The sequence below is a fragment of the Kryptolebias marmoratus genome, linkage group LG22 (genome assembly GCF_001649575.2).
Source record: "Kryptolebias marmoratus isolate JLee-2015 linkage group LG22, ASM164957v2, whole genome shotgun sequence".
In the NCBI taxonomy this organism is placed as follows: Eukaryota; Metazoa; Chordata; class Actinopteri; order Cyprinodontiformes; family Rivulidae; genus Kryptolebias; species Kryptolebias marmoratus.
In genome coordinates this window covers 18,627,233-18,650,063 of record NC_051451.1, presented here as the reverse complement: position 1 = coordinate 18,650,063, position 22,831 = coordinate 18,627,233, and the positions used below count along the sequence as shown (strand labels likewise).

Genomic DNA, 22,831 nt, shown 5'->3' with positions numbered 1-22,831 from the left:
TGAGCGAGCTCATTTTCACATCCAAGGTATTTAAATGTCCTTGAGGCTGGAAATGTTCTTTTTTCCCCCTCTTTGCCAGGTGTCGAAAACTCTGGTGAAACAAGACTTTGGTGAAAAAAAAAAAAAAAATCCTGATCACATTCATATGTGTAAATATACATGCTTGTTTCATCTGCAGTAAAACGTTTTTGTGGATTTCTGTTTGATATTTTTCTAATCAGCCTTGTTCGTGCACGAAGTGGGCCTTTCTGATCTTAGATACTCTCCAAAAAAACGACCTATTCTTATTCTTCCTTTCACAGAAACCCATATTCAGACTTGTCAAAGACATAATTGTGTGTAGCCGGAACAAAAGGAGTGCAGGGTTAATGTTCCCATCATTCTCATCTTCACGGGAACTCCTTTCAATCTAAATAAAAGTCACATTTAGTCTACATTTATTAGACTATTCATGACTTTAGCGTTAGTGTTAAACCTTTGCCACCTGTATAGAAAATAATACAAGGCTTGCCTCAACAGAATAATATCTAATCCTATTTGTGGGGCTGAATGGACCACTTGGCACCTTGTCATGAAATGCAATGTTATAGTTATTGTAAAAGAGCGGCAACATCAGATTCCACCTTACACTAATTAATCTACTTGATCTTTTCCTTTTCTTCTGAAATCCCATTCTAATTAATCAACCGACAGGATACTCTTGTCACTTACCTCAAATTTGAAGGATAATTACCCAAGTGAATGGAAAATTGCAGCTGCAGAGATTTTATTTTCAAATAATTTCTCCTTTAATAAGTGATTTTTGCCTGCATACTCTCAGCACTGGATTCGGCAGATTCACAGGGGTGCTGATAAATCATGGCTGAGAGTTAAATGGCTGCAAGGAAACAGATCTGTGCAGAAGCTCTGGTGATTATAAGAATGAGGTTCGCAAAAGTAGTCAAGTGGGAAGCACACATTTGGAGCCGCTGCAAATTCCAATTTGATTTCATGCTAGTAACTCCTAAAGTGTTAGATTTTGTCATAAGAGCCGAGCCTCCTGAGACCCAAGCTTTTGTTTGGTGGCCATTTTTTCCAATGCAATGTCTTCATATGAGGACGCAGTGTCTCAGGAGGTTAAAAAAGTATTCTTGAGGGCCGAAGGGAAGGGAGGAACCATATTGAGTTAAAAGAAGACCAGGAACTGAGCAGCATACTAAGAATCTTGTCATCTCCACCTCTTACACCTAATATAAGAGCGAGCGAAAGATCTTTCAAGTACATGTGTGAAGGCTGCAGTGAGAGAACAAGAGAGGAGGAGGAGGGATGTGGGAACAGCAGGAGAGAAAGTGAAAAAGGAAATTGCACGAAAAAGCAGACAGACACTTGTTTTTTACTTCTGTAGGAGCTGGATTTCCAGAGTGCTGAAATTCAAATTTGACAAGATTAGATTATTGCTTATTGGAGGCTGTGCTGTCAGTTGGGCTTTTGTCTCCTATTACACTGTAATATTGGTGTCAGAGTTCATTTTTGTACACAAAGATAATGACTACAAGCAGAGCCTTTCGCTTCTGGAGCTAACAGAAGCCAGCAGAGAACCATTTGGACTGTTGAAGGGTTTCATGATGGTTTTATGGTTTCATGTTAGACCACAATTACCTCCTTTAAATGCATTTTTTGATATTGTCCTTAGTTAAAATTAGAAAAATTGCAAAATACACATTTTAATTGATCTATTAAACAATTAGACACTTCACCATTATGCATGTTCTCCTGTATATCTTTAGTGTTTTGTTTTTAATACTGAATTTATTTATAAACAAAAGGCCGAGCATTCCTTCGAGGAATGTATATCACCCACAGCCTTTAATGCCAGGGTTTTAGACTAAAATCTTCTTTTGTTGAGAAACTACACAATTGTAGCCATTTTTTGGCCAAACCTTGAATGTATCAAACAATATTGTGTGTCATAATATGTGTTAAGGATGACTATCTTATCTATGACTATCTACTAAATCATCAAATCTTAGCTCAATATTTGTAAAACTGACTAACATAGTCATTTTTGTGTTGGCTAATGTTGATTAGCTGTGGTGACCATCTTGAATCATATATGAGGCATTTTGCTAACAGACAAACAGGATTAACTTCCACACTAATTGACAATGTTTTAAGCAAAGATCATGCTCAAAGGAAAGCACTTGAAGTACATGTTGCGAATGACTCTCAGCTACAGCTTCACTAAAATTTGGCTCAATATTTATAAAATTGACTGAATTATAGACATGTTTTCTAAGGTGAGTTGGCTGTGGTGGTCATTTTGAATTGGGTTGGCTTCAAAAGTCAATCACTTGTGTATGAACATCCAATAAATTTTTTCTGAAAGGTTTATGAAAGTGTGTCCAGTGGTTCATGAGATATTAACAGACAGTGTTGATTCCAAATAGTTAATGGCAAAATAAACACAAATCTTGTGCTCAAAATATGGGAATTGAGTAATTCTTAGCTACTACCACACCAGTTATAGACAGTTTTGTATCTTGTAAGGTCAGCTGGCTGACTGACATCACAAAGGTCAGCCATCTTGAATTGGGGTGACCTCACAAGTTAATCAGTTGTAGATGTACATCCAATAATTATTTTCTGAAGGTTTTAATGAAGGTTGCCCAGTGGTTCATGAGATATTTTGATAACAGACTGACACACAAAGACACACAAACAAGCATATCCACCTTTGCCTTTCAGCAGTGGACGATAATCAGACTGACGTGCTCTAAAGATGCTCAAAGGATTTTGTTTGATCTGATTGCAAATCACACCTCTATTGCAGGTATATTTCTATGAGTGCTTCTGCTAATTGGCTCCCCTTCAAAGAACCCCATCAACTAATGACTGTCTTGCAGGCACAGCTGGAGAGAAATGTCTGACTCAGGCATTCGGGTTCAATAGTGCAGCTCGGGGCACCCAAAACAAATGGCTAAATAGTTGCTATTAGGCGTATGAATTGTCAACATCTCTCCAGGCAAAATTAGTGCTCCAAAGATCTCACTAATGTTCAGTATTAGGGAGTCTATGTTAGAATAACAAAATTATGTTCCATTATGAAATAATGAGTATTATTTTCTAAATGAACACAGTTACTTAAACAGAATTAGGGTGTTTTTTCCCATTCTTGTAAGATATTAGTGTTTTTATACCTTTATGAGATTTTGCACTCCTTATGTTTTTCCAGATCAGAATAAAAACAGAGTTCTGGACAACAACACCAAGGAAAACCCAGACCACATCTATATGTACATCTTTTATTTTTCATGGGAGAAACCACAACCCCCTTGCAGTTGTGTAATATTTTCGTGTTCAGACTTGTGGTTGGGGAACAAAAATCAAAAAAGCAACAGAACAAAACAGCAGAACAGTTTTTTTTTTTTACATATTTTTTTCCCCATGTGATGAGCAGCTTGCTTTATATAAAACAAATCCAGAGAGAAAAAAGATACAGACTCTTTCTGCAGCTCTGATACAACTATTGATCATAGAGCCCGTTATGTTTACACTTTTTTTTTTTTATTTTCAACTTTTATTCTTGTTTTTCTTTTTCTTTTTTGTGGAAATAGATTGGAACAAGACAAGAATTTCAAAAAGGATTTTTTTTTTTTTTGAGACATGGGCAGCTTTGGGCAGAATCTTTACATAAAGGTGCGGTTGTGAGAAACCAGATACCCAGAGCAGGTTTCGACCTTGTGTGGATCTACCATGTTATAAAGCCTGCATCACATTAAGCCTCTGCTCAGTGTTTGAAGGCTACACTAGTGATTGAATCCTGAGCAGTTTTACAAGTTGGGAAAACTCACAACACCTGTGCTTTGGCAGCTGTCAGAGTTTGTGACTGCAATGTGACCCAAATACGCTTTCATTTTTTTTTGTTTACCTTTTTTACAACCTCTGTCCAAGAATGTACCTTTTTTTTCTCCACCAAAACATGGCACACATTTCACTCAGGTTTACCTCAGTGTAAAGTTGAAACATATAATGTTGCAGATAGTCAACAATCCACTCATTGAAATTCTGAGTCTGATGGAGGTTGTGCTTATTTTCCCATAACATGATTAATCTATAATGTTACCTCAGGCTGTGTATTTGGAAGTGCAAGCCTTGCTTCACCTCTAACGCTGCAGACACTTATTGCTATTCCCTTCACATTTCTGCTTGACATGAATGGATTTTCAACTTGTCTCGGGTTTAACCCATCTTCCAATTCGGTGCAGGGGCTTCATAAAACAACATCCAGGGTCACACTAGGACAGACAGACCCTTCAGTCAACTCAAAACATCAGATGTCTAGCCTTCCTGATAGCAACAGATTTAGGTAATTATGTCATAAATGCATATGTCTTTTGCTGATCTCAGTGCATTTATTGCTGGTAATATTATAGGTATTACCAAAATGTACGAAAGACTGCTGCTGCAGCAAATGGTCTAATTATGTTGATGTACAGTACATTTGATTGCACGCTGCTGGCTCTGTCCACTTCTTTTCATGGACCACAGATAAAGGCCGAAGGCTAATGAAGTGATTTTGCTGTGACTTATTCTGCAGCACATATCAAATTAGGATTTCATGTACAAGGATAAGAGCAAACAAAATTGCCACAGTTATTAATTTTGCATTTGTTTGAATAGCCCAAGATTAAAAAGACTTCCATTCTTGCACTCAACAGCAGTGACTCGACAATAGCGTTACAGCTCAATGGGGACAGAGACCAGCAACATAGAGACAAAGCATGTGTTCAACACAGTAAATGGGCAGAATTTCACATTTTCACAAGCATCACTGCACCCAGTCACTCATATCAATAGGATGGGCAAAGTTTCTGTTGGAGTATTTAGAGTAAAAAGTCTTTTAAAACTCACTAACAATGCTTTCTTCCCCCTTTCTTTTGCTTTGATTTCTCAATACGTGACAGCTTGACTTAATCTAAATTCACTCTCTGGCCTTTCTCCAAAAAGGAGGAGCAGAAGTCTGTCTCTCCTTTGCGCATAACCATAAACATAAATGACTAGTTGTCAGGAATTTGCACAGACCAGCCAAAGAAACACTGAATAGGTTCAAAAAAGCTTCTTAATTTATTACAAAATGTCAGGAAAAAAATGTTTCAAAATAATGAATTGGGTCTAACACAAAAGTGAATACAACAGACCTTAACCCAGGCAGCAACCCACACAGCTCGAGCACAAAAAACTGACCTCCTAAACAAGACATGAGGGAAACTTAAATAGTGGCTGATCAGACCACTGCTGACACACAAGGGGTAAATAATTAACAAACTAACATACAAAAACTTAATACTGGTCAGAAATACTAACAACTTAAATAAAACAAATACTACTACACAAAACTAGTGACCCATAACAGAACTAGGTGACCCACAACAGAAGAAAACTAAACAAGTAATAAATAAATTTCCCCTCCCCTTACAAATGAATGGTATGGCCCACTGAAAAGATTATGCCATATAAGGAGAAGAAAAGTGGCTGGGATTCTTCTTTGTGGCACCCCAGCAGCAACTCCAAAGGAAACTGGTAACTCAAACAAAAAGAAAGTTAATCTGTTGCATATCAAAAACAATATAGCCAACTGACAAATAAAGTCAACTAAATGTGTGCACTGCAAATAGTTAACTAAAGAGTCAGGCTAAAAACAAGTTTAATTGAAAATGAAAATCTAAAACTACCTAATCTTTAATATGTAAACTCACAATAATGAAAACCAAAAAGAATAAAACAGTTACCATTATCTTTAGTGTGTGTGACAGCAGGAAGAGCTGTCACACTAGTGTTTCTAGTCATTTTCACCTATGCTGAAGATAGCTGGCCAATGTCTCGGTGACTGTTTGCAGCACATGACAGACTAACTCATGTTGACACCCCCTGATGTGAATATGAAGTTACCAGCTGAAATGACTTTTTTCTTTTTTTTTGACACTGATAATTGTGCAGGTTTGAATCAACTGCTCAATAAACCTTAAATATCTGCATTTATCTATAGAACCCAGCAAAAAAGGGAAGAAATCTTACTGTCATGTGAATTATATCCTACTTATTAATGCATTGAACACATCTGTGCATGACATAAAACACATGACACTACTCATTTAAATACCTATCTATATGCAGATGATAAATAATGGATTTATTTCAACATACCTGCTTCATATGGTAATTGCTATAATAATAGAAAGACGTTAAACTTACAGTAACCTCACCAAGGAAGCCATGCTTTTTTCCCTCATAAACATCAATGCTGAAGCAAAAACACATGTTGAACCACAGGTATAGCCTTGATTATATTAGTTTTATAGTCTGGGTATAGCTTGTTTAACTTTACTTTAAAGTACACATAGATAAAAGATATTCTTATTCAATAAATGTGTGTATTATGTGTAACTCGCCTCAACATGAGAGGGGAAAAAAAAGAGTCTAATGAACTTCAAAAGTGAACATAGTGATGATAAAAAAGGAAAAAAATGCAAAGCATAAGGGCTTTTTTTGAGATTGGAAGTTAGGCCACTATCTAAAAGAAAAAAAAATACTGATGAAACTTCTTCATCATTGCTCCATATCAGTGAAATTAGGAATTTTAAAAATATATAAATATATATATCTCACCCTAGGATGTGGTGAATTTTTTATGCAGTTTTGGATGCCTGTCATGTTAAAATCTCAAGGTTAATCTTTCTGTGTTAGACTAACTGTAACTGGGATCAAAGGCCAATAATTAACTCTCACACTGTTCTTTCCTTTGTGTTTGATCTTATTAACTCTGGTATGTGTGTTATTAGTGAGTGTGTGCTTGTGTTGGCATTCATGAAATATTTAAGCGCAGGCACATGATCTTGTTCCCACTTCCAGAAAAAATGACTTGGATTGTAAAATGGTCTAAATCTGTGTTGCAAACAAAGCCTCCTTTTAAGCCTTCTAGTCTACGTTTTTATGTAAATGACACAGAGATTGGAGGAGTCTGATGTTTATTTATGAATTTATTTATTTATTTATTTATTTGTATAGCTGCAATATCTAAAGCAACCAATAGGGGTAGTGTGTGATTTTAGATCTTTAAAAAACACTTTGTAGTGATGTAAGTTTAGACTTTGCCACAATAAAAAAAGTCAAGACTGTATGAAACAGAACAAATGATGTTGTTTAATGAATTGTTTCTCCCCCCTGCTGGCTTGAAGTCTCTTGAAAAGACACGAGCAGTTTCAGTGAGCAGAAAGTGCTGCTGTCTCTGTTGAGGAGCTGTCCAGCTGCTGGTGGTGCTGAAAGTTTTCTCTCTGCGCCTCCGACAGACTTAACCAAACAATTAAGAGATACTTCCGTTTGCATTACAGTCACGAGAAATATCCTTTAATTGTAAGGTTATGCCTATCAATGCCTCGGCCTCTTCTTTCAGCTGGGAAACATCGCAGGGAGGGCACTGTGGACGTTTGGTTTGGAGCTAAATGGCACAAAGAAACAGACAAAACGAGTATGATCCCTTATGGACATCAAGACAGCTGAAGCGGTTAGTCTTAAAACAAACTATATTTCAACATAAAGGTGTCTGTTTCCCTTCATTTTGCTGAATGTTGCTCCTTCAACTCCGGTACGGTCGGGCGGTGAAGCTGTGCGTAAATCCTTCCCCTCCGCTGTCTCTCAGGCGCCTTTTCTCGCTCGCACCTGTCTTGCCTCCCACCTCCCCAAAACCACCAACTTTAAAACAAACAAACAAACAAACAAACAAAAACCCATAAAAACACAACAGAAAAGTTCTCCTCTCCACTGACTTTTCACCTCTTTGGTCAAACGTGTATTTCCCCTCGTTAAGCCCTCCTCACGCTGCCTCAAACTGTTCAATGATCGGCTCCTCCGCGCGTCTTTCTCCGGCAAGTCCAGATCATTTCTAGCCCGGCTCGTCGGGACGGCAGCAGAGTCGTGAAGTCTCCGCAGTCACGTGACTCTGAGACAGGACTGAGGAGAGTCAGTGTGTATGTGCGCGTCTCTCCGTGTGTAGTTACAGGGGTGTCCCTCCTCCGTATTTTTTTTTCTATTTTTTTTATTTCCCTTCTGCTTGCCATGCTTTAGACGCCGGAGCGCAGGGAGAGAAGCGAGAGTGAGGGAGGTGCGCCCGTCTCTCACCGGGCTGCCAGTCTTACCCCGGGTCCCCATCGGTTCCTCCTCGTCCCTTTGAGCCCACCTTCCTGTTCCTGCGGTCCGCTTGGTTCAAAACAAACCCAGAGGGGGGGGAAAACTGGTCATTTCTGCAGTTTTCCACCCCACGTGTTTGCTCCGACAAGGAGGATATTAGCTCCATTTCTCACTGGGTTTTATTCTTCTTTTTTTTTTAATTTTCCTTTTTCTTTGGGAGCTCCGTTTGGACAGTACAGGACAGCCGAGTCGAGCTTGGATGAGCTGCTTCACTGAAATCCCGAGATGGAGTTGCTGCTGATCTGCTTTTCCTTTTGGATATTGCAACGCAATTCGGCCAGAGCGGACTCGATCATTCATATCGGTAAGCGTCCGATGGAGCAAAGAAAATGCTGTCAGACAGGTGGGAATAAAAGCTCAGCCACCTCATTCTGCCTTGATCACAGGATTTCAGTGAGAGGGCGGGATAAATAGTCTATTCAGCTCGCATCCCTGCGTTTTAAGCAACACTTTGACTCTCAAACCAGTTGAAAAGTTGCTGTTTTCGAAGCGACCGTGCCTCTTACGGTTACAGCCACATCCATTTTGGCATTGCTTACATTTTCAGTTACATTTTGCAAACATTTCTCTCACTTTTCGACGTTGCCTTTAGATTTAACAAGCTGCAGACACGCATTACAGTGAGCAGGGAGAAAAAAGGGCCTGATTTTATTAACGCTAAGAAGAGACTGATGCCCAACAGACAAATTACTGAGGCTTTTTTTTTCGTCTCGTGAAGCCAACAAGCTTCAACTTTCAGCAGAACGTGACTGCAATGTCAAAAACAAGGGGGAGGGAGTGCTGGTGGAGTTTGGTTTTAGAGATGCAAAGGGCATAGAGCCTCTTTGTACTCAAACTTCAAACCCAGGGATGCAGAGATGGAGGATGCGGCTGCTTCTCTTTCCGCATCGCATTTTATTTTAGAGTACAGAAACAGCAGCGCGGCTATTTTCGCTCCTCATAATGACTGGCCTTGTAATCTCTGATAAAAATGTCAATGTCACTGTGAGCAAATTTCCATCTTGGTGTTCCTCCGCTGCTGCTGCTGCTGCTGCTGCTCTCAGTTTACTGCAACAGTCTGGCAAGCAGCAGGTGCTCAGTCACTGGCTGTATACAGCAGTGGGACTCCATCCAGATCATATTGGCTGATGCTCCGCATAACTAGGATGTACTCCAATTATATCCCCCTTTCCCGAAAAACCCCCTCTCTGTGATGTATGTGCTCTCCCAGATGTCATTTTGATGAATAGGGGGAGCAGTGAGACAGTTTATCTACATCATTCCTCCTTCATAAGGTCTATAATGCTGAGTAGGTTGAGTGCAATTGATCTAATGAACATGAAACACATTTAGTTTATTGGGTGTGCTGTAAATAATTTATACATCAAATGAAAATCTTTACATGCAGACAACTTGTCACTGTGTAAAGAGTTGAAGTCACACACTGGAGATTCACCAGCTGCACAAATTTAGGAGCTGAGAATGATGAATGGGGTTTGAGAAGTATCAACAGGTTTCTGAGTTTTGTGCTGTAGCTCAACATTGCAGGTGAAATTAGAGCCCTTTCTTGCAGCTTCAGAATGGGAATGTTCCTTCCCTCCAGATGACTCACTGTTTCCCTCAACAGGTGCCATATTTGAGGAAAATGCTGTGAGAGATGACGAGATTTTCCAGCTCGCCATCTCAGACCTGAGTCTGAGTGACGACATTCTGCAGAGCGAAAAAATCACCCACTCTGTGAAACTTATCGAGCCTAACAACCCTTTCCAGGCCGTGCAGGAAGGTAAGCGACACCCCCTTACCCCCTCCATCTCACGCACACACACCTTCAACCTCCCAGGACTGTCTTTGATTGCCTGGGGCACACCAGATGGACGGTCCTCTTTGCTCTCAGTCACCCCTTGTTACAGTGGGGTCAGAAGTTTGACTTTTTCGCCTTAAAGTCTTGATTCTTCTGATCAGAAAACACCTCAATAGCCCACGGAAAAGCAACAGATGATGATTCATCTGTGAGTTGGGGATATGTTTGCATATTTTGGCACGTGCGCCTGTCTGTGCTCCACTGTAGTAGAAGCAAGGTGTCTTCTGTGGTTGAAAAGCTAGGTGGAAGCATTGAGTTAGAGCTCAGCAGCTTCAAGCAAAACTCATTTGAAGATGATCAAATGTTGCTCCAGCACTGTGTCATTTCAAGAGCGAGAAATAATGTTGGCTCGTTAAACCTCTTTGAATAATGAGCGCATCACTGTCTTGCTCACTTCTATCATCCTTCTGTTTTTTTTTTCCTTGCTCGAGATGTTTTATCTGTGTCATTTGGCTTCCACATACTGTTAGATGGTGCATGCCCACACATATTAGACAAATAATTATCACATTTTCTTTTTTGCCAAGGTTATTTCTCTCAGACCTTAAAATATGGCCCTGTTGACTACAATAAAAAAGGGGAAAAAAGTGATTAAAATATTCTATTAAAATGAATCATTAAGACTTTAATAGGTTCCTGGGGACCTTCAGAAGCTGTTTATGTCCCCTGCTCTTCCCTACAAAGTCTGTACTTTTGTCCCGAGTTGCATAAAAGCTTTGATGACTCATTGCTATTCATAGTACTCCTGACAGGCACAGAAAGCTGATAATATGTCTTGTCTTTTTGCTATAATTACCCCGTTGTCATTTAGCCGTGGTCTTTAACAATGTCACAGATATCTAGTATTCTAATTCACATCGCCTTTCTAAACTTAAACCCCTCACTTGAAGCAGGCTCCTGCTTGGTTTCTTTTATTGAATCCGAAGTACCCAGAGAGATTCCAGCTACAGGCTGCAGAGAGAAGATGAAAAATAGACATATGTGACTTTGGCTTATTTAACTGTCGCTGTTGCTTGGGATGCAAAAGTGTAGTAATTAAACCAACCGACTAGCAAATCATTCGCCATTTGTTCTTTACGCTAATTAACTCAGCTGTGCATTGAAAGATGGAGTTTTACACTTGCTGGAGAATATACATACTTAACTCGTGTTAATTATCTTAACAATGGCTTCTCATGATAATCCTCAGATGGTTTTTTGCCTTTTCTTTAACTCAAAGCCAGCGTGCAAAAGCTTCAAAATTTCTTTGTGGTGCTATTTATCACCCACTGTTGAAGGTGAATTGGCGTTAATGTTTTTGCACATGTCTGTGTGCGTGTTTGTTGGTGTGTAGCGTTAGCAAAAATTTCATGAACTACTACAGTGGATGGATTTTAACGAAACTCTCAGGTTGGAATCACTAGATATGCTGATTACCTTTTAAAATAAGTGCCATCCAAGATGTCTGCCTCAGCTAAACAAACCTATCAAACACAAAAATGGCTATAACGAGGGCATTCAATTCTGTCTATCTGTTAGCAAAATATCTTACGAACCGCAAGACAAATTTTAATGAATGTCGCAGAAAATGAACATTCGGTGCACTTCTACAATTGATTACTTTATAAAGTCAACTCAATTCAAGATTGCAACCACAGATCATTGATATTAACCAACACAAAAACATCTGTACCTCAGTAAATTTATAGACATTGAGCTTCAATTAGGTACTAGATGGAAATCATCATCAACAAATACACTGACTGCTACACCCTGTGCAACACCTTTTCTTAAAACTTTGGCATTAACTAAGCTAATCAGCCTTAGCCAGCACAAAAATGGCTACAACTCAGCCATTTTGACAGATATTGACCTACAATGTCAATAGTAGGAGCTGCTCAACCCACGCTCAACCCATTATCTGTGTTCTAACCTATCTTGCAAAATTTCGCAATACTGCATTAAATTATACATAACATTTAACAACATGGACCAAAATGGATATAATATAACATTTAAAAACTACTGCTTGAAATGCAGCAGGTGATATGCATTCCTTCAAGGAATGCCAGACATTTGATTGTCTTTTAAAAATGATTCTGGATTTCTATCCTCTGACTGAACTTTCTTTCATCTGCCTTGATTGGATATCATTTAACATGCTTAATTACTATTTACAGCTGTGCTCCTGATAATCAGGTATTCACAGAAGTGAGTGATTTCAGGGAGGTTTAATTTCTGGAGAGAGAGGGGGGAGTTATGCACAATCGATGATGTGAAGACCAATGTTTGGCCTCAAAATTCTTGCACTAGAGGTGTGACAGGCTGGTGAGAGCTGAGTGACAACGGGGAGAAGTTAACCTTTGGATGTGCTCTTTTGTTCGCTGCCGTCCCTCTGCGAGTGGCAGTCGGGAACTTGCGAGGAGGGAGGGGTGAAGAGGATGGACATAAACAGATGGGAGGGCTGGGTGAGGAGAATGAGGATGAGCTGACAGGGGTGGAGGATGCAGAGTGGAAAAACGTAAGAAAATTAGATTAAGGCTGAGAGCAAATAGAAAAATAGAAGAGCAAGTGTCTTCAGAGCAGAAAGGGGGAAAAAAAGACAAACAAGCATGAGTAGACTAAATAGGAACAGGAGGAGTGTAAGGATAGCAGTGAGGAGATGAGGGAAATTTGCTGGTCCACAGAGAGGAGTTATTGTAGTGTCATGCTTGCCCTTATTTGGACTTCATTTGTCCTTGTGATGGTGGAACATGTATTAATGAGCATGTCACACAGTCACCATGCACACAGAAACACTCAGTTACTCAGTCCGCCCACGCTCTTATCGTGTTCAGATGACAGCTCAAGGCTTGCTGCATATACCGCCTGACCACACAACTGGCAGATGTGGTCCTATTTATAGGCTGAAGCAACTGCAAAGAATAGAGATAAAGATTTTAACACCAGCAAAAACTCAGAAGAATATGTCTTTTACAAATATTGACAGCTGTCATGCGAATTACGGTTTGCACATCAGGGTTTTATACTGTCAGTGGGGGAAATAAGAGATTTGGGCAAAAATCATTTGCTTTTATCTACTGTAAATAAATGTATATCTGCCAAAGTTGAGATAATGAGGTATTCTAAAAAAAATTAAAAAAAATGAAAAGCTTGGAATTCAGAGCATTATTTAAATTAAGCATATATTTGCTGAATGTCTTGTGTTTGAAAAATAAATAAAATGACAAAAATAGTTAAGATGAGTCTTAATTCTAAAGAAAACTTTTTAAACTTCTTGTATAGTCTGAGCTTTTCACCCAGATCTTTCACGTTACTTTAAAAGTTTGCCGTCTTGAGCAAATAAAAGAAAGTTTCCAGACGTGTATTTGTTTTTGCAATTTATTTTGAGCATATATATATACACACCCCAACCCTTGTAAGTTAGGAATTAAGGGATAAGCAAAATAATCTGAACATCTCTAAAAAGAGATTACAACAGGAGATAAGACATCCTAACAGGCTTGCATTCAACATGGAGACTTGGTACATTATAAGCAAATTTCTACAGATGGGACTAAAGACATTAAGCTGCTGTAGCAAATGTCAAGACATCTTCAAAGTCAATAAGCACCGTCTTCTGTGAACCTTGAATGTCTATAAAGTGCTGCAGTTATATCACTGAATGATCAGTGTGTGAAGCTAAAAATAGCACCATAGCCAGGGAGCCCAACACGATGAGTTGAAACCAATCAAAACGATATCTAGGGGCTACTGAGAACCACCTTTATGGCAGGAATTTTTTAATCTGTTTTTGTTCATGCTTTTTCCAGAGTCATTAAAAACATAGATTATTAGCAAAAAAAAAAGATAAAAAAGAAAATGTAACTACCTGGCCACATTAAAAGGCTTCCTGCTTCTCCAGTGTGCAGTAAGTTGTTGAGTATTCTGTCCCACTGAGTCCTCTTCTAACACCACACCAATACAGATGGACTATTTCCATCTGACCACTACCAAGGTAATGTCAAGCAGCATTTTAATTTTCTGCCCTTTATCCATCATAAGCTAATGGACTTTGAGAAACTTGAAGTGCAGTTCTGTCTTTTTCTTCTGGTTTCTCTTTTTGTTATGAAAAATATCAGGTGAAATAGTAATTCCTTTGAAAGTTTTGGCATATGCATTATAACATCCTCTTTCTGACTCTGTATTTATGACAACTCATTACCTGCTGTTCTCTGTATGTAAAATAATGCTGCCCTTTAACCATTATTGTCTCAGTGAAAATAATTTGCTGTGTAAATCTTAGTAATGGATTTGTTTGTGTTTTATGCCTTTCTATCAGCTCTACACACAGGGAGGATGATCAGGTCATTTCACCAGCCCCTGTTAATTACCCAGCTGTAATTTTAATCCATCATAAGCTCTTCATTGGCCTGTATGAGGGCTACTGGTACCTTAATCAGCTAAGTGATGTTACAGCAGTTGGATTCCTTTCATTTAATCCCTCCACAAAGCAAGGGCCACTGCTCGACATAATGCAGACTTAAACTGTGGTGTTTGTACAAAATCCACACAAATAATCCAGTTGAATGTACAGAAGCTGATTCGGACGGCAGTTTTATTTATTCTGTACATTTTTATACCGGTAACTATTCCTGAATAAAGCTAACGTTGAAATATTTTAGGCAAATATAATTGTTTATGCAAGCTTGTGGTTCATTTTTTGTGGTAGGGATTCAGCAAAGATTTATATTTGGCTAGTCATTTTTAAGTCTCTGCACGGTAAAACAATGAACTTGGTTAATCAGTTATTTTGCGGCAGGATGCAGGTTTGCCTTTCTTCTGAGCGCTTAACTCAGACCATTTTGGTCTTCCAGCTACCAGACTGACCTCCATATTTTCTGCTAACTTCATTTCGAATTTCCTTTATGAAGTGAGGAAAAATGCAAGCAAAAGTAGGTTCTTTTTTGTATTCTTCCCCCAGTTTATCAGCATTAGGCATTTTAATTTTCAGAAAACTGGCAGCTGCAGAGGAGCCCATAACAAGTGTCTGGTGGACAGGGATTGACAAACATTGAAATACATATATCAGTTCACCTTTCTAAGGAACTGATGCATTTTGCTTGTGTGTGTCTGTGTGTGTGTGTGTGTGCTGTCCATAACCAAAACATAACTCATGCACAACTGGATGAATTTCAAAAGAACTTTATTTACAACAGATCAACCTTTAGAGTCAACATGATTCAAGATGGCTTCCACAGCCAACTGACCTTCAAAAACACAAAGAATGGCTATAATTCTGAAGGTTTTACAAATAATGACCAAAAAATTAGGTGTGGTAGTAACTAAGACTGATCTCCAGCACATATTCTGGGCACAAACAGATTGCGCAGCATTTTTTGCCATCAACTGTTTGAAGTCAATTCTGTCTGTTAGCAAAATATCTTGTGAACCACTGAATAGTTTTGTTTGAAACTTCCAGAAAGGAGTAGATCTGCAACTTATTACATTTTGGAATCCAATTCAATATGGCTGTCACAATTATTTCACATTACCAAGCACCAAAATGACTTTAACTCAGAAAGTTTTACAGATATTGAGCTAAGGTTTCATGTGGTATTAGCTGAGAGTCATCCCCAACCCATTCTCTTAAAGTGACATGTTGCAAAATTGCATGAGACTGCACAAAAGGTGAGTTTTAAGGTTGGACCAAAATGTCTACAATTTTGTTATTTCTCAACATACCATTATCTTAGTCTAAAACTCTGACATAAAAGGTGATATGCGATATGCGTCCTTTCAAGGAATGCTAGGCCTTTACTGTTTAAACATTTTATTGTGCTGCATAGTTCTTATAAAGCATGCATTGTGTGTATTAATATTATGAAATTTCTGTGATAGTTTCTGCCTGTGCTCATTTATTGCTCAAATACTCATATTGACATTTTTTCCCCTTTTATAAGCCTTCTGTTTTTATCTAAAACTATTTCTTTTGTTGCCCAGGTCACGTTTTAGTCTCATTACATTTGCCAAAGAATTTCTTAGATAATACCCACCTCCACCTCTAAACCGAATCCATTCACTGCATACAGTATGGATGAGACCAGTGAGGCCTTTTGGGAGCAAAGGGCTGACACGAGTGTTAAAAGATATACAATCCAGAGGCTTTTCTTTAGATTAGTCAGAGTCAGCAATGTTTAGCAACTGAGCTCCACCTGACACAGAGAAGGAGAGAGCAGAATACAGAAGTGGAGAGATACAGAGAGGTCAAGGCTTAAATGCTGAACCTATTTTGTAGTCCTTCAGGTTTCCTGCTCCATACTGTACAAGACAGCTTTGTGTCACATGGTCTCAACATCTCCAACAGATGTCTCATTTTGTCTTTATCAGAGTCACCTTGAAGGAAGCTCAAAGGCATTTCATACATATTCAAATTACTACTACGACTACTACTACTGCTGATAATAACAACAACAACAACAACAACAACAACAACAACAACAACAACAATAATAATATAATAATAATAATAATAATAATAATAATAATAATAATAATAATAATAATAATAATAATAATAATAATAATAATAATAATAATAATAATAATAATAAAACAAAAAGCCTTTCAAATGACATTAGCTTTGGAGTTGGACAGACTGTTGATTAGGTTTAAGAAAAACATCACTTTATTTAAATGCCATATCTGATCTGTATTATAAGAAGTGATGTGCAGGCTGCTAAATAAATGCAGTGGTGTAACACATGTTTTAGGTGAGCAAACCAGTTTCCAGCCATCCATCCTTTCATTTGCCTCACCATCATCCTGCAGAATGTCAATGTGCTTCCACCAGTACACCTTGGAAAGTCCATCAAAGGGCTTCAGATTGGTTGAGTAATCCACTGCAGTTATTTTGTGTTTGTTTCGTGATGCAATCAGACTTACTACGTTGCTCTAATTAGAAAACGTGGCAGTCATGTCGAGCCTTTGTTCGTTTATGTATTCATTACACTCCCCAATGTTGCCTCACCAGCAGACAGCTGAGGGCTGACTTCAAAGCCTTCTCATTGCTTTCCAAACTGACATGTTTGATTGAGGATCTTCTGGAAGGGTCATTGTGTGGAGGGATGAGTGATGGCTGCTGGGTGGCATGATGTCGGTCCGTCTCTAAAGGAGAAATGGGGCAGAAAAAAAAAGACGCATTTAAAAAAAATGGAGACATTCTAAATGAGCACGGTGCATCAAAATTTTCACAGATGTTTTAACTGATTGTTCCTCCCACAATCCATCTTGCGTATACAGGATTACTAAATGTAGCTTCAGACAATATTATTCAGGTCATTTTGCACTGTCAGCCAGTGACTTCAAAACAAACAGGCCAAATTTATCCTGGCTGCTTCCTGTAATTGTTGTTTGAAAGACATTTAGCACCTGCATTGATTTCCCACCATGGCAGTAGCATCCGACGTATGACAAATAGCCAAAAGAGCAAAACATTGATGCCTGTCAGGACACCTGTTTACACGCCACACATACCAAGCTGCTTGTTACTCATGCACACAAATGCACAACTTGTGTTTTTCCTGATGCTGGTCCCTTTGGCCCATGTCTTATTCATGTTCTCACCATATTTGGTGTGACAGATTTATAACAAGCTGCAGAGAATGCTGTGACAGATGTTAGTGCTTTGCCACGACCCCCATACAGCCCCAACCACCACTAGGGATTAGCCATCAATACTGTTCTACCTGTTAGGGTACGAGAGACTGACAGATAGTTAGACATAGTGAGAGAAGGGGGCTGGAGGCCCACAGGATATGTCCTGTACAATCAGATTGATGCTGATGAGGCCCATGGCCTCTGTCCATTGTTGTGCTCCGCAGTCCCACATGATACAGGCATCATTTCTCTTTGTACACACTATTATGCTTTACTGTTATTGAGCTGCCTAAAGTGTGCTGAGATGACATAGATGCAGCGATGGGGGAGGCAGAGTGGGTGTATAAATGCAGGGAGAGGATTTGTTTGTTTGTTCATCGTGCTATGAATGTGTGTGTATCTGCATGCTGTAAAGTGTGGGTGCTGCTGGTGGTTTCATAGATGCAGATGTGTGTTTGAAAAGTGCTTTTGTGGTTTAGTGAGAGGTGGTGTTGGTAGTAAAAACAGCTTGGTGACGCGAGCGTGTAACTCCCTCTTTCCCTCACTTCTGATGCTGACTAGCTCAGGGGGAAGTGTGCATAATTTACTGCCCACCACCTGCACTGTTGGCTGCAAGAAGACTTCATTCCAGGACTGAGGACAAAGAGCAGAAAATCAGCCTGGAGTAAATCCTATTAGAGGCTAAGCAGGAGTCAGCCAAAAAAATTGCAGTGCAGCTATCCCCGATGATGCATTCTTTGCAGACACAGAGAGGAGCGAGATGTAGGGTTAGGACTGAGGGGTGGGCAGGATTAAAAATGGAGCTTTGGCAAAAAGGGAAGATGGGTGAACTGGTGGGGAAGCATGACAACAAGGGAGAAAGTGGGGGTGTCAGAGATGCCAAAATGCGAAGAAAAAATGTAGGAATGGCTGTGAAATGTTCCAACTGTATGGAGGACAAGATGGGCAAAGTCATTCGAAACTGCAGAGTCGGCTCACTTGCCTCATTGATAAAGAGATGCCAAGATGTATTTGGGTGCCATTGTTTGCGTTACTGCCCACAGATACAGATGCCAAGTGGGACCATCTGTCACAAGAATCCCTCCTCAGTCTTCCTCTCTGACTCTCTGTCTCTCTGTCATTGCTTTGGGCCCTCCACCAACCCAAGGCAGCGTGGATACCATCCAAAGTTGAGGCTAAGCTAGTGTGTAAGCTCTCTCTTAGTGAAATCAAAACCCAGCTTAAACCTCTCATGGGCTCTTTTGAGTTTACCGGGCAAACATGCAGACTTCCCTCAAAATTAGGTCAAATATGCATCCCAGTCTAAGTACACAAGTAGATAAATCAATCTTTCAGTTTATTCTACAATAGCTGTTTCAGTATTATTCCTTCTTTTTTTTACATAGCCCTTGCTCTTTTTCAAGCACACTCAACTCACCCCTTTTAACAGTTCTTGATTCACCACATAACAACTGAAAGTAGGCTGTCACTTTATTATGCTATTGCCTGTAAATGAAAAATTGAGCTCTTTTGGCTAATTGGCACAATGACAAAGAATTCACAAAAAGACTTACAGAGTTAAATCCGTCTGTCTTCCTTACAGGCTGACTCAGTTTCAGATAAGAGGAAAGTCTCTGACAATGTTAATAGGTTGTAATTGTTTCTCGAATAAGTAATCCATGATATATTGTGTTATCTAATCCACTTTATTATCACATTCAGGCAAATCATTTTAGGAGCGCTCATAGGATGCATAGAGCTAAGTCTTGTTGTGCTATCCCATTCATTAGCAGCCCCTAACATCATTCCTCTGTAGGTGGAACCAAGGCAAGTTGTCATTATGGAAGCTTTAATCAAGGAACACACTTGGTAAACCCTGTAACACACATTTCAAATGATCTATGTTTTAACCTTGTATTAATTCATTTTTGTTTAACCAGATATTTTCATTTCATCAAGACATCAGTGAGCACATTAGCTCATCATATCTTAAGCCAGATATAAGCAGTACTGTTTAATTGTGCCATTTGAAGTTTTGCTATGTTGTATTGTGGATTTGTGGCAAAAGCAATTTAGTCTAATTTAGAACAAAGGCACAAGTTCACAAAACAAAAATGTAAACTCCTTTTCTGAAGATTGAAACAAAGTGTAATCGTACATACAGGCCAAACCGTCACCCTGAGATCTGTACAATAAAGCAAAACTGTTTTTTTTTCAGGCCAAACTAACCTACAGTTGCATTATTGTGCTGAAACTATGCCACTTTGCGGGTTTTTCAGCACTGTTCATCATTTGATTAATCGTCAAATGATTAATCAACACAATCAACAAAATAAAAACCGAACCTCACATGGGAGTTTTGAAATATAGCAGGGTGAAAACAACACAGCTGCCCCGGAAAGGAAAACAGACTCAAAAAGGGGTACTGACTGTGTGAATGTTCATGTAACATTTTGCAGTTGTGAATTTATTTTAATTAATATATTGCAAGTGTAATTAGTGAGAACTCGGGAGGGTTTACTGTTATTCTGTCAGATGCAACACTGGCTGTTTTTATTTACTAAAGAATTCAGTTTATAGAAAAGACTGAATGTGATGCATTTTCTTTCAGCTCTTAAACACGAATGAAACATGGGTTTTACTTGTTCAATGATATCATTATTCAACATTTTTTAGAGTGGTTGTTGATAGCTTTTAAACTTACTGATTTAATTGTATGCATTTAGGGTGAGTAAGATGTACTGTGCACTTGTAATTTGAATCAGAAGTTCCTTTAAGGAACTGTAAAAAGAACACAAAAAATACTTTTATAAGATAACAAGAGCAATATCTAGAATAATCAGTTTTTGTGTGCTTTTATGTTTGTGATCTCTAATTTCCCAACCTGCCCTGTTCTGACGCAGACTAAAGTTGCCATGGTGATAGGGCATTGTTAAAGTGAACCAGCCTTAGGCCACTAAAAACTCAGAGGTAAAACTGAAGTTGTGTCTTTTATCCTGCTTTGACCTTAGACAGTCATTAGTGAGCCACACCTAGAGCACAAAAACATAAAACAGACCCACACAAGCCAAAAACAACAACTGGACGCAGAGGGGCGCAGTATTACTGTTCGTCCCTTTTTGTGGACACATTCTGTCCTCACAGTTATACCTCTGATACATTAGATGGATTTTATGTGTAAAAACAGAAAAGCAAAACCACTATTAGTCAACAAATGGTATATAGGCCTGAGTGTCTTGTGGTGGGATACAGAGGCTTTCTGTGACAGTACCATTCCAGCTCCAGGACCCCTTAATTTATCCTTTTAACCTGAATGGCATCTGGAGCCGACAGCACTGGATAGTATGGGAGACAAGCTTTTACAGTTTGAAATGCCTGTTTGTGCTGCTTCCCCTGTTTTATCAAACTATTAGTGACACTACTGTAAGGGAGTTTGTCAGATGGAACACAATCAAGGCAAACTGTTTGCTCCTCTTTACCGTTGAGAACAGGGACACAAGGGATAATGATTTTAGCATTTATAGGCCGTGCCAGAGGCTTGGCTGCCTATTTTCACGGACGCTGGGCTGGAAAACTTACATTTTGCAATTTTCAAGATGAGAAGAAACAACTTTGATTCTGCCTATGATTGATTACTCCTCAGTGGAGTTGACCAAAAATCTTACCTTCAAGTTTTTAAGTGTTCTGATGGTTCATTTTAAATCTGCAGCTTTATTTATTCTGTTGCACTGTGACAAACACAAGCTGCTGGATGCCTGATTTTTTTTCCCCATCAGACCTAATAAATATTTATAACAACATTTTACAAGGACAGTAAAAGTACTAAATAATCTCGCCTTGGAGAAGTTTTATTTAACTGCAGCTACAAATCCTCATTACATAACAAAACCAAAATGCTTTAAAAAGCACAATAATCTATGGTGGCCCAGAAGGTACAAACACTACAGCATGAGTCAAGACCTCACAAAATGAAATGTTGTAACATAACTGTTTGTCATTATACAGAATATAGTAAATTTTAGATGTGTCTCTTAGAAATAGATCTGCTAAACATATCCTATGCATTACAATTATTTAAAAACCAAATAAGAACTAAAAAGACAACAGAAAAGTAATACTGTGCCATGAAAAACAGGTGAAGCACAGAATTAGGGTTATGTCAGGAGGTTTCTTTTTGTTACTGTTCAATGTTCTTCTGATCCATGAGAAGAAATTATTTTTTTAATCTAGTGGTGTGAGCCTTCATTGACCTTTATCACCTTCCACAGGGCAAGAGGTGGAGGAGTAATATGTTGGATGAGAGGAGTCTTTGAGGATTTTTTTTTTCTGTGAATGCAACAAGTGCTGCAAAGATCTTCCAGAGATGGCAAAGGCCAGCCAACGATTTTATCAGCTGTTTTTATTACTCTCTGAAGAGTTCCCCTGTTGAAACTGAGCATCCTGCGAAGCACACTGCTCTGCCATAAGTCAGTCTGCTCTCAATAGCAGAGCAATAAAAGGCCGCAAGCAGTTTCTCTTCCAACTCGTTTCTTTATTGAAGTCATAGGAAGGAAACGAAGTTGCTGCTCATTGGAGTTGAATTTGTGGACAGGAGTGGCCCTTAGATATGTGGATTGACAGGAATGTGATGTTTCAGACCTGCTCTGTACAGTCCACATTGATGAAAAATAAGGTGGGGCCTGCTCTGTTTTGCTCTTATTACATTTAACAAAAAGAAAACGATACTCACTCATGTGCGGAGCCATTTTGTGTTCTCTGAAATGTTATTAGTTCCACTTCAAAGCTTAAAAAACTAAGGAAACAAAATCGAGGAAACAGTATAACAGGAGCATTTCTTTCTAAACTATTTGAGGATGAAGCATCCGCATTAGAAATACATCCAGCCTTACATAAACATTAAATTCACACACTTAAAGGAAGATGACTCACAATAACAGCATAAAGTCCACATAGTAAAACACCAAACTGATCTATGCTGCTGGTCTAAACATTGGTGTAAATTCTTTACAATAAAATGTGTTGTTTTTCTTTTAGTCTAAAACAAAACTTTAATTAGTTTTGCCTTAATTTGTGTAAAAACAAAAATAACCCCAAATATATTCAAATTTTACGTTGTGACATTTTATTCTTCACTTTGTTCTACTTGTTAATCTCTTTTAATTTTGTTTAATT

At 38.8% G+C, this 22,831-nt stretch overlaps 1 protein-coding gene across 2 annotated transcripts in view; it reads left to right on the top strand.

Annotated features, from left to right (window-relative positions):
* Window positions 1-8,038: 8,038 nt before the first annotated feature.
* grid1a (glutamate receptor, ionotropic, delta 1a) overlaps window positions 8,039-22,831 on the top strand; it is a 221,555-nt gene continuing 206,762 nt past the window's right edge. The window contains exons 1-2 of one of the 2 annotated variants that reach the window (XM_017433081.3): window positions 8,039-8,527; window positions 9,830-9,985. In XM_017433081.3, the coding sequence (XP_017288570.1) occupies window positions 8,449-8,527; window positions 9,830-9,985 (235 nt within the window). In that variant the 5' untranslated portion in view covers window positions 8,039-8,448. The remainder of the gene's footprint in view (window positions 8,528-9,829; window positions 9,986-22,831) is intronic. The other variant, XM_017433071.3, reaches the window with a different exon arrangement.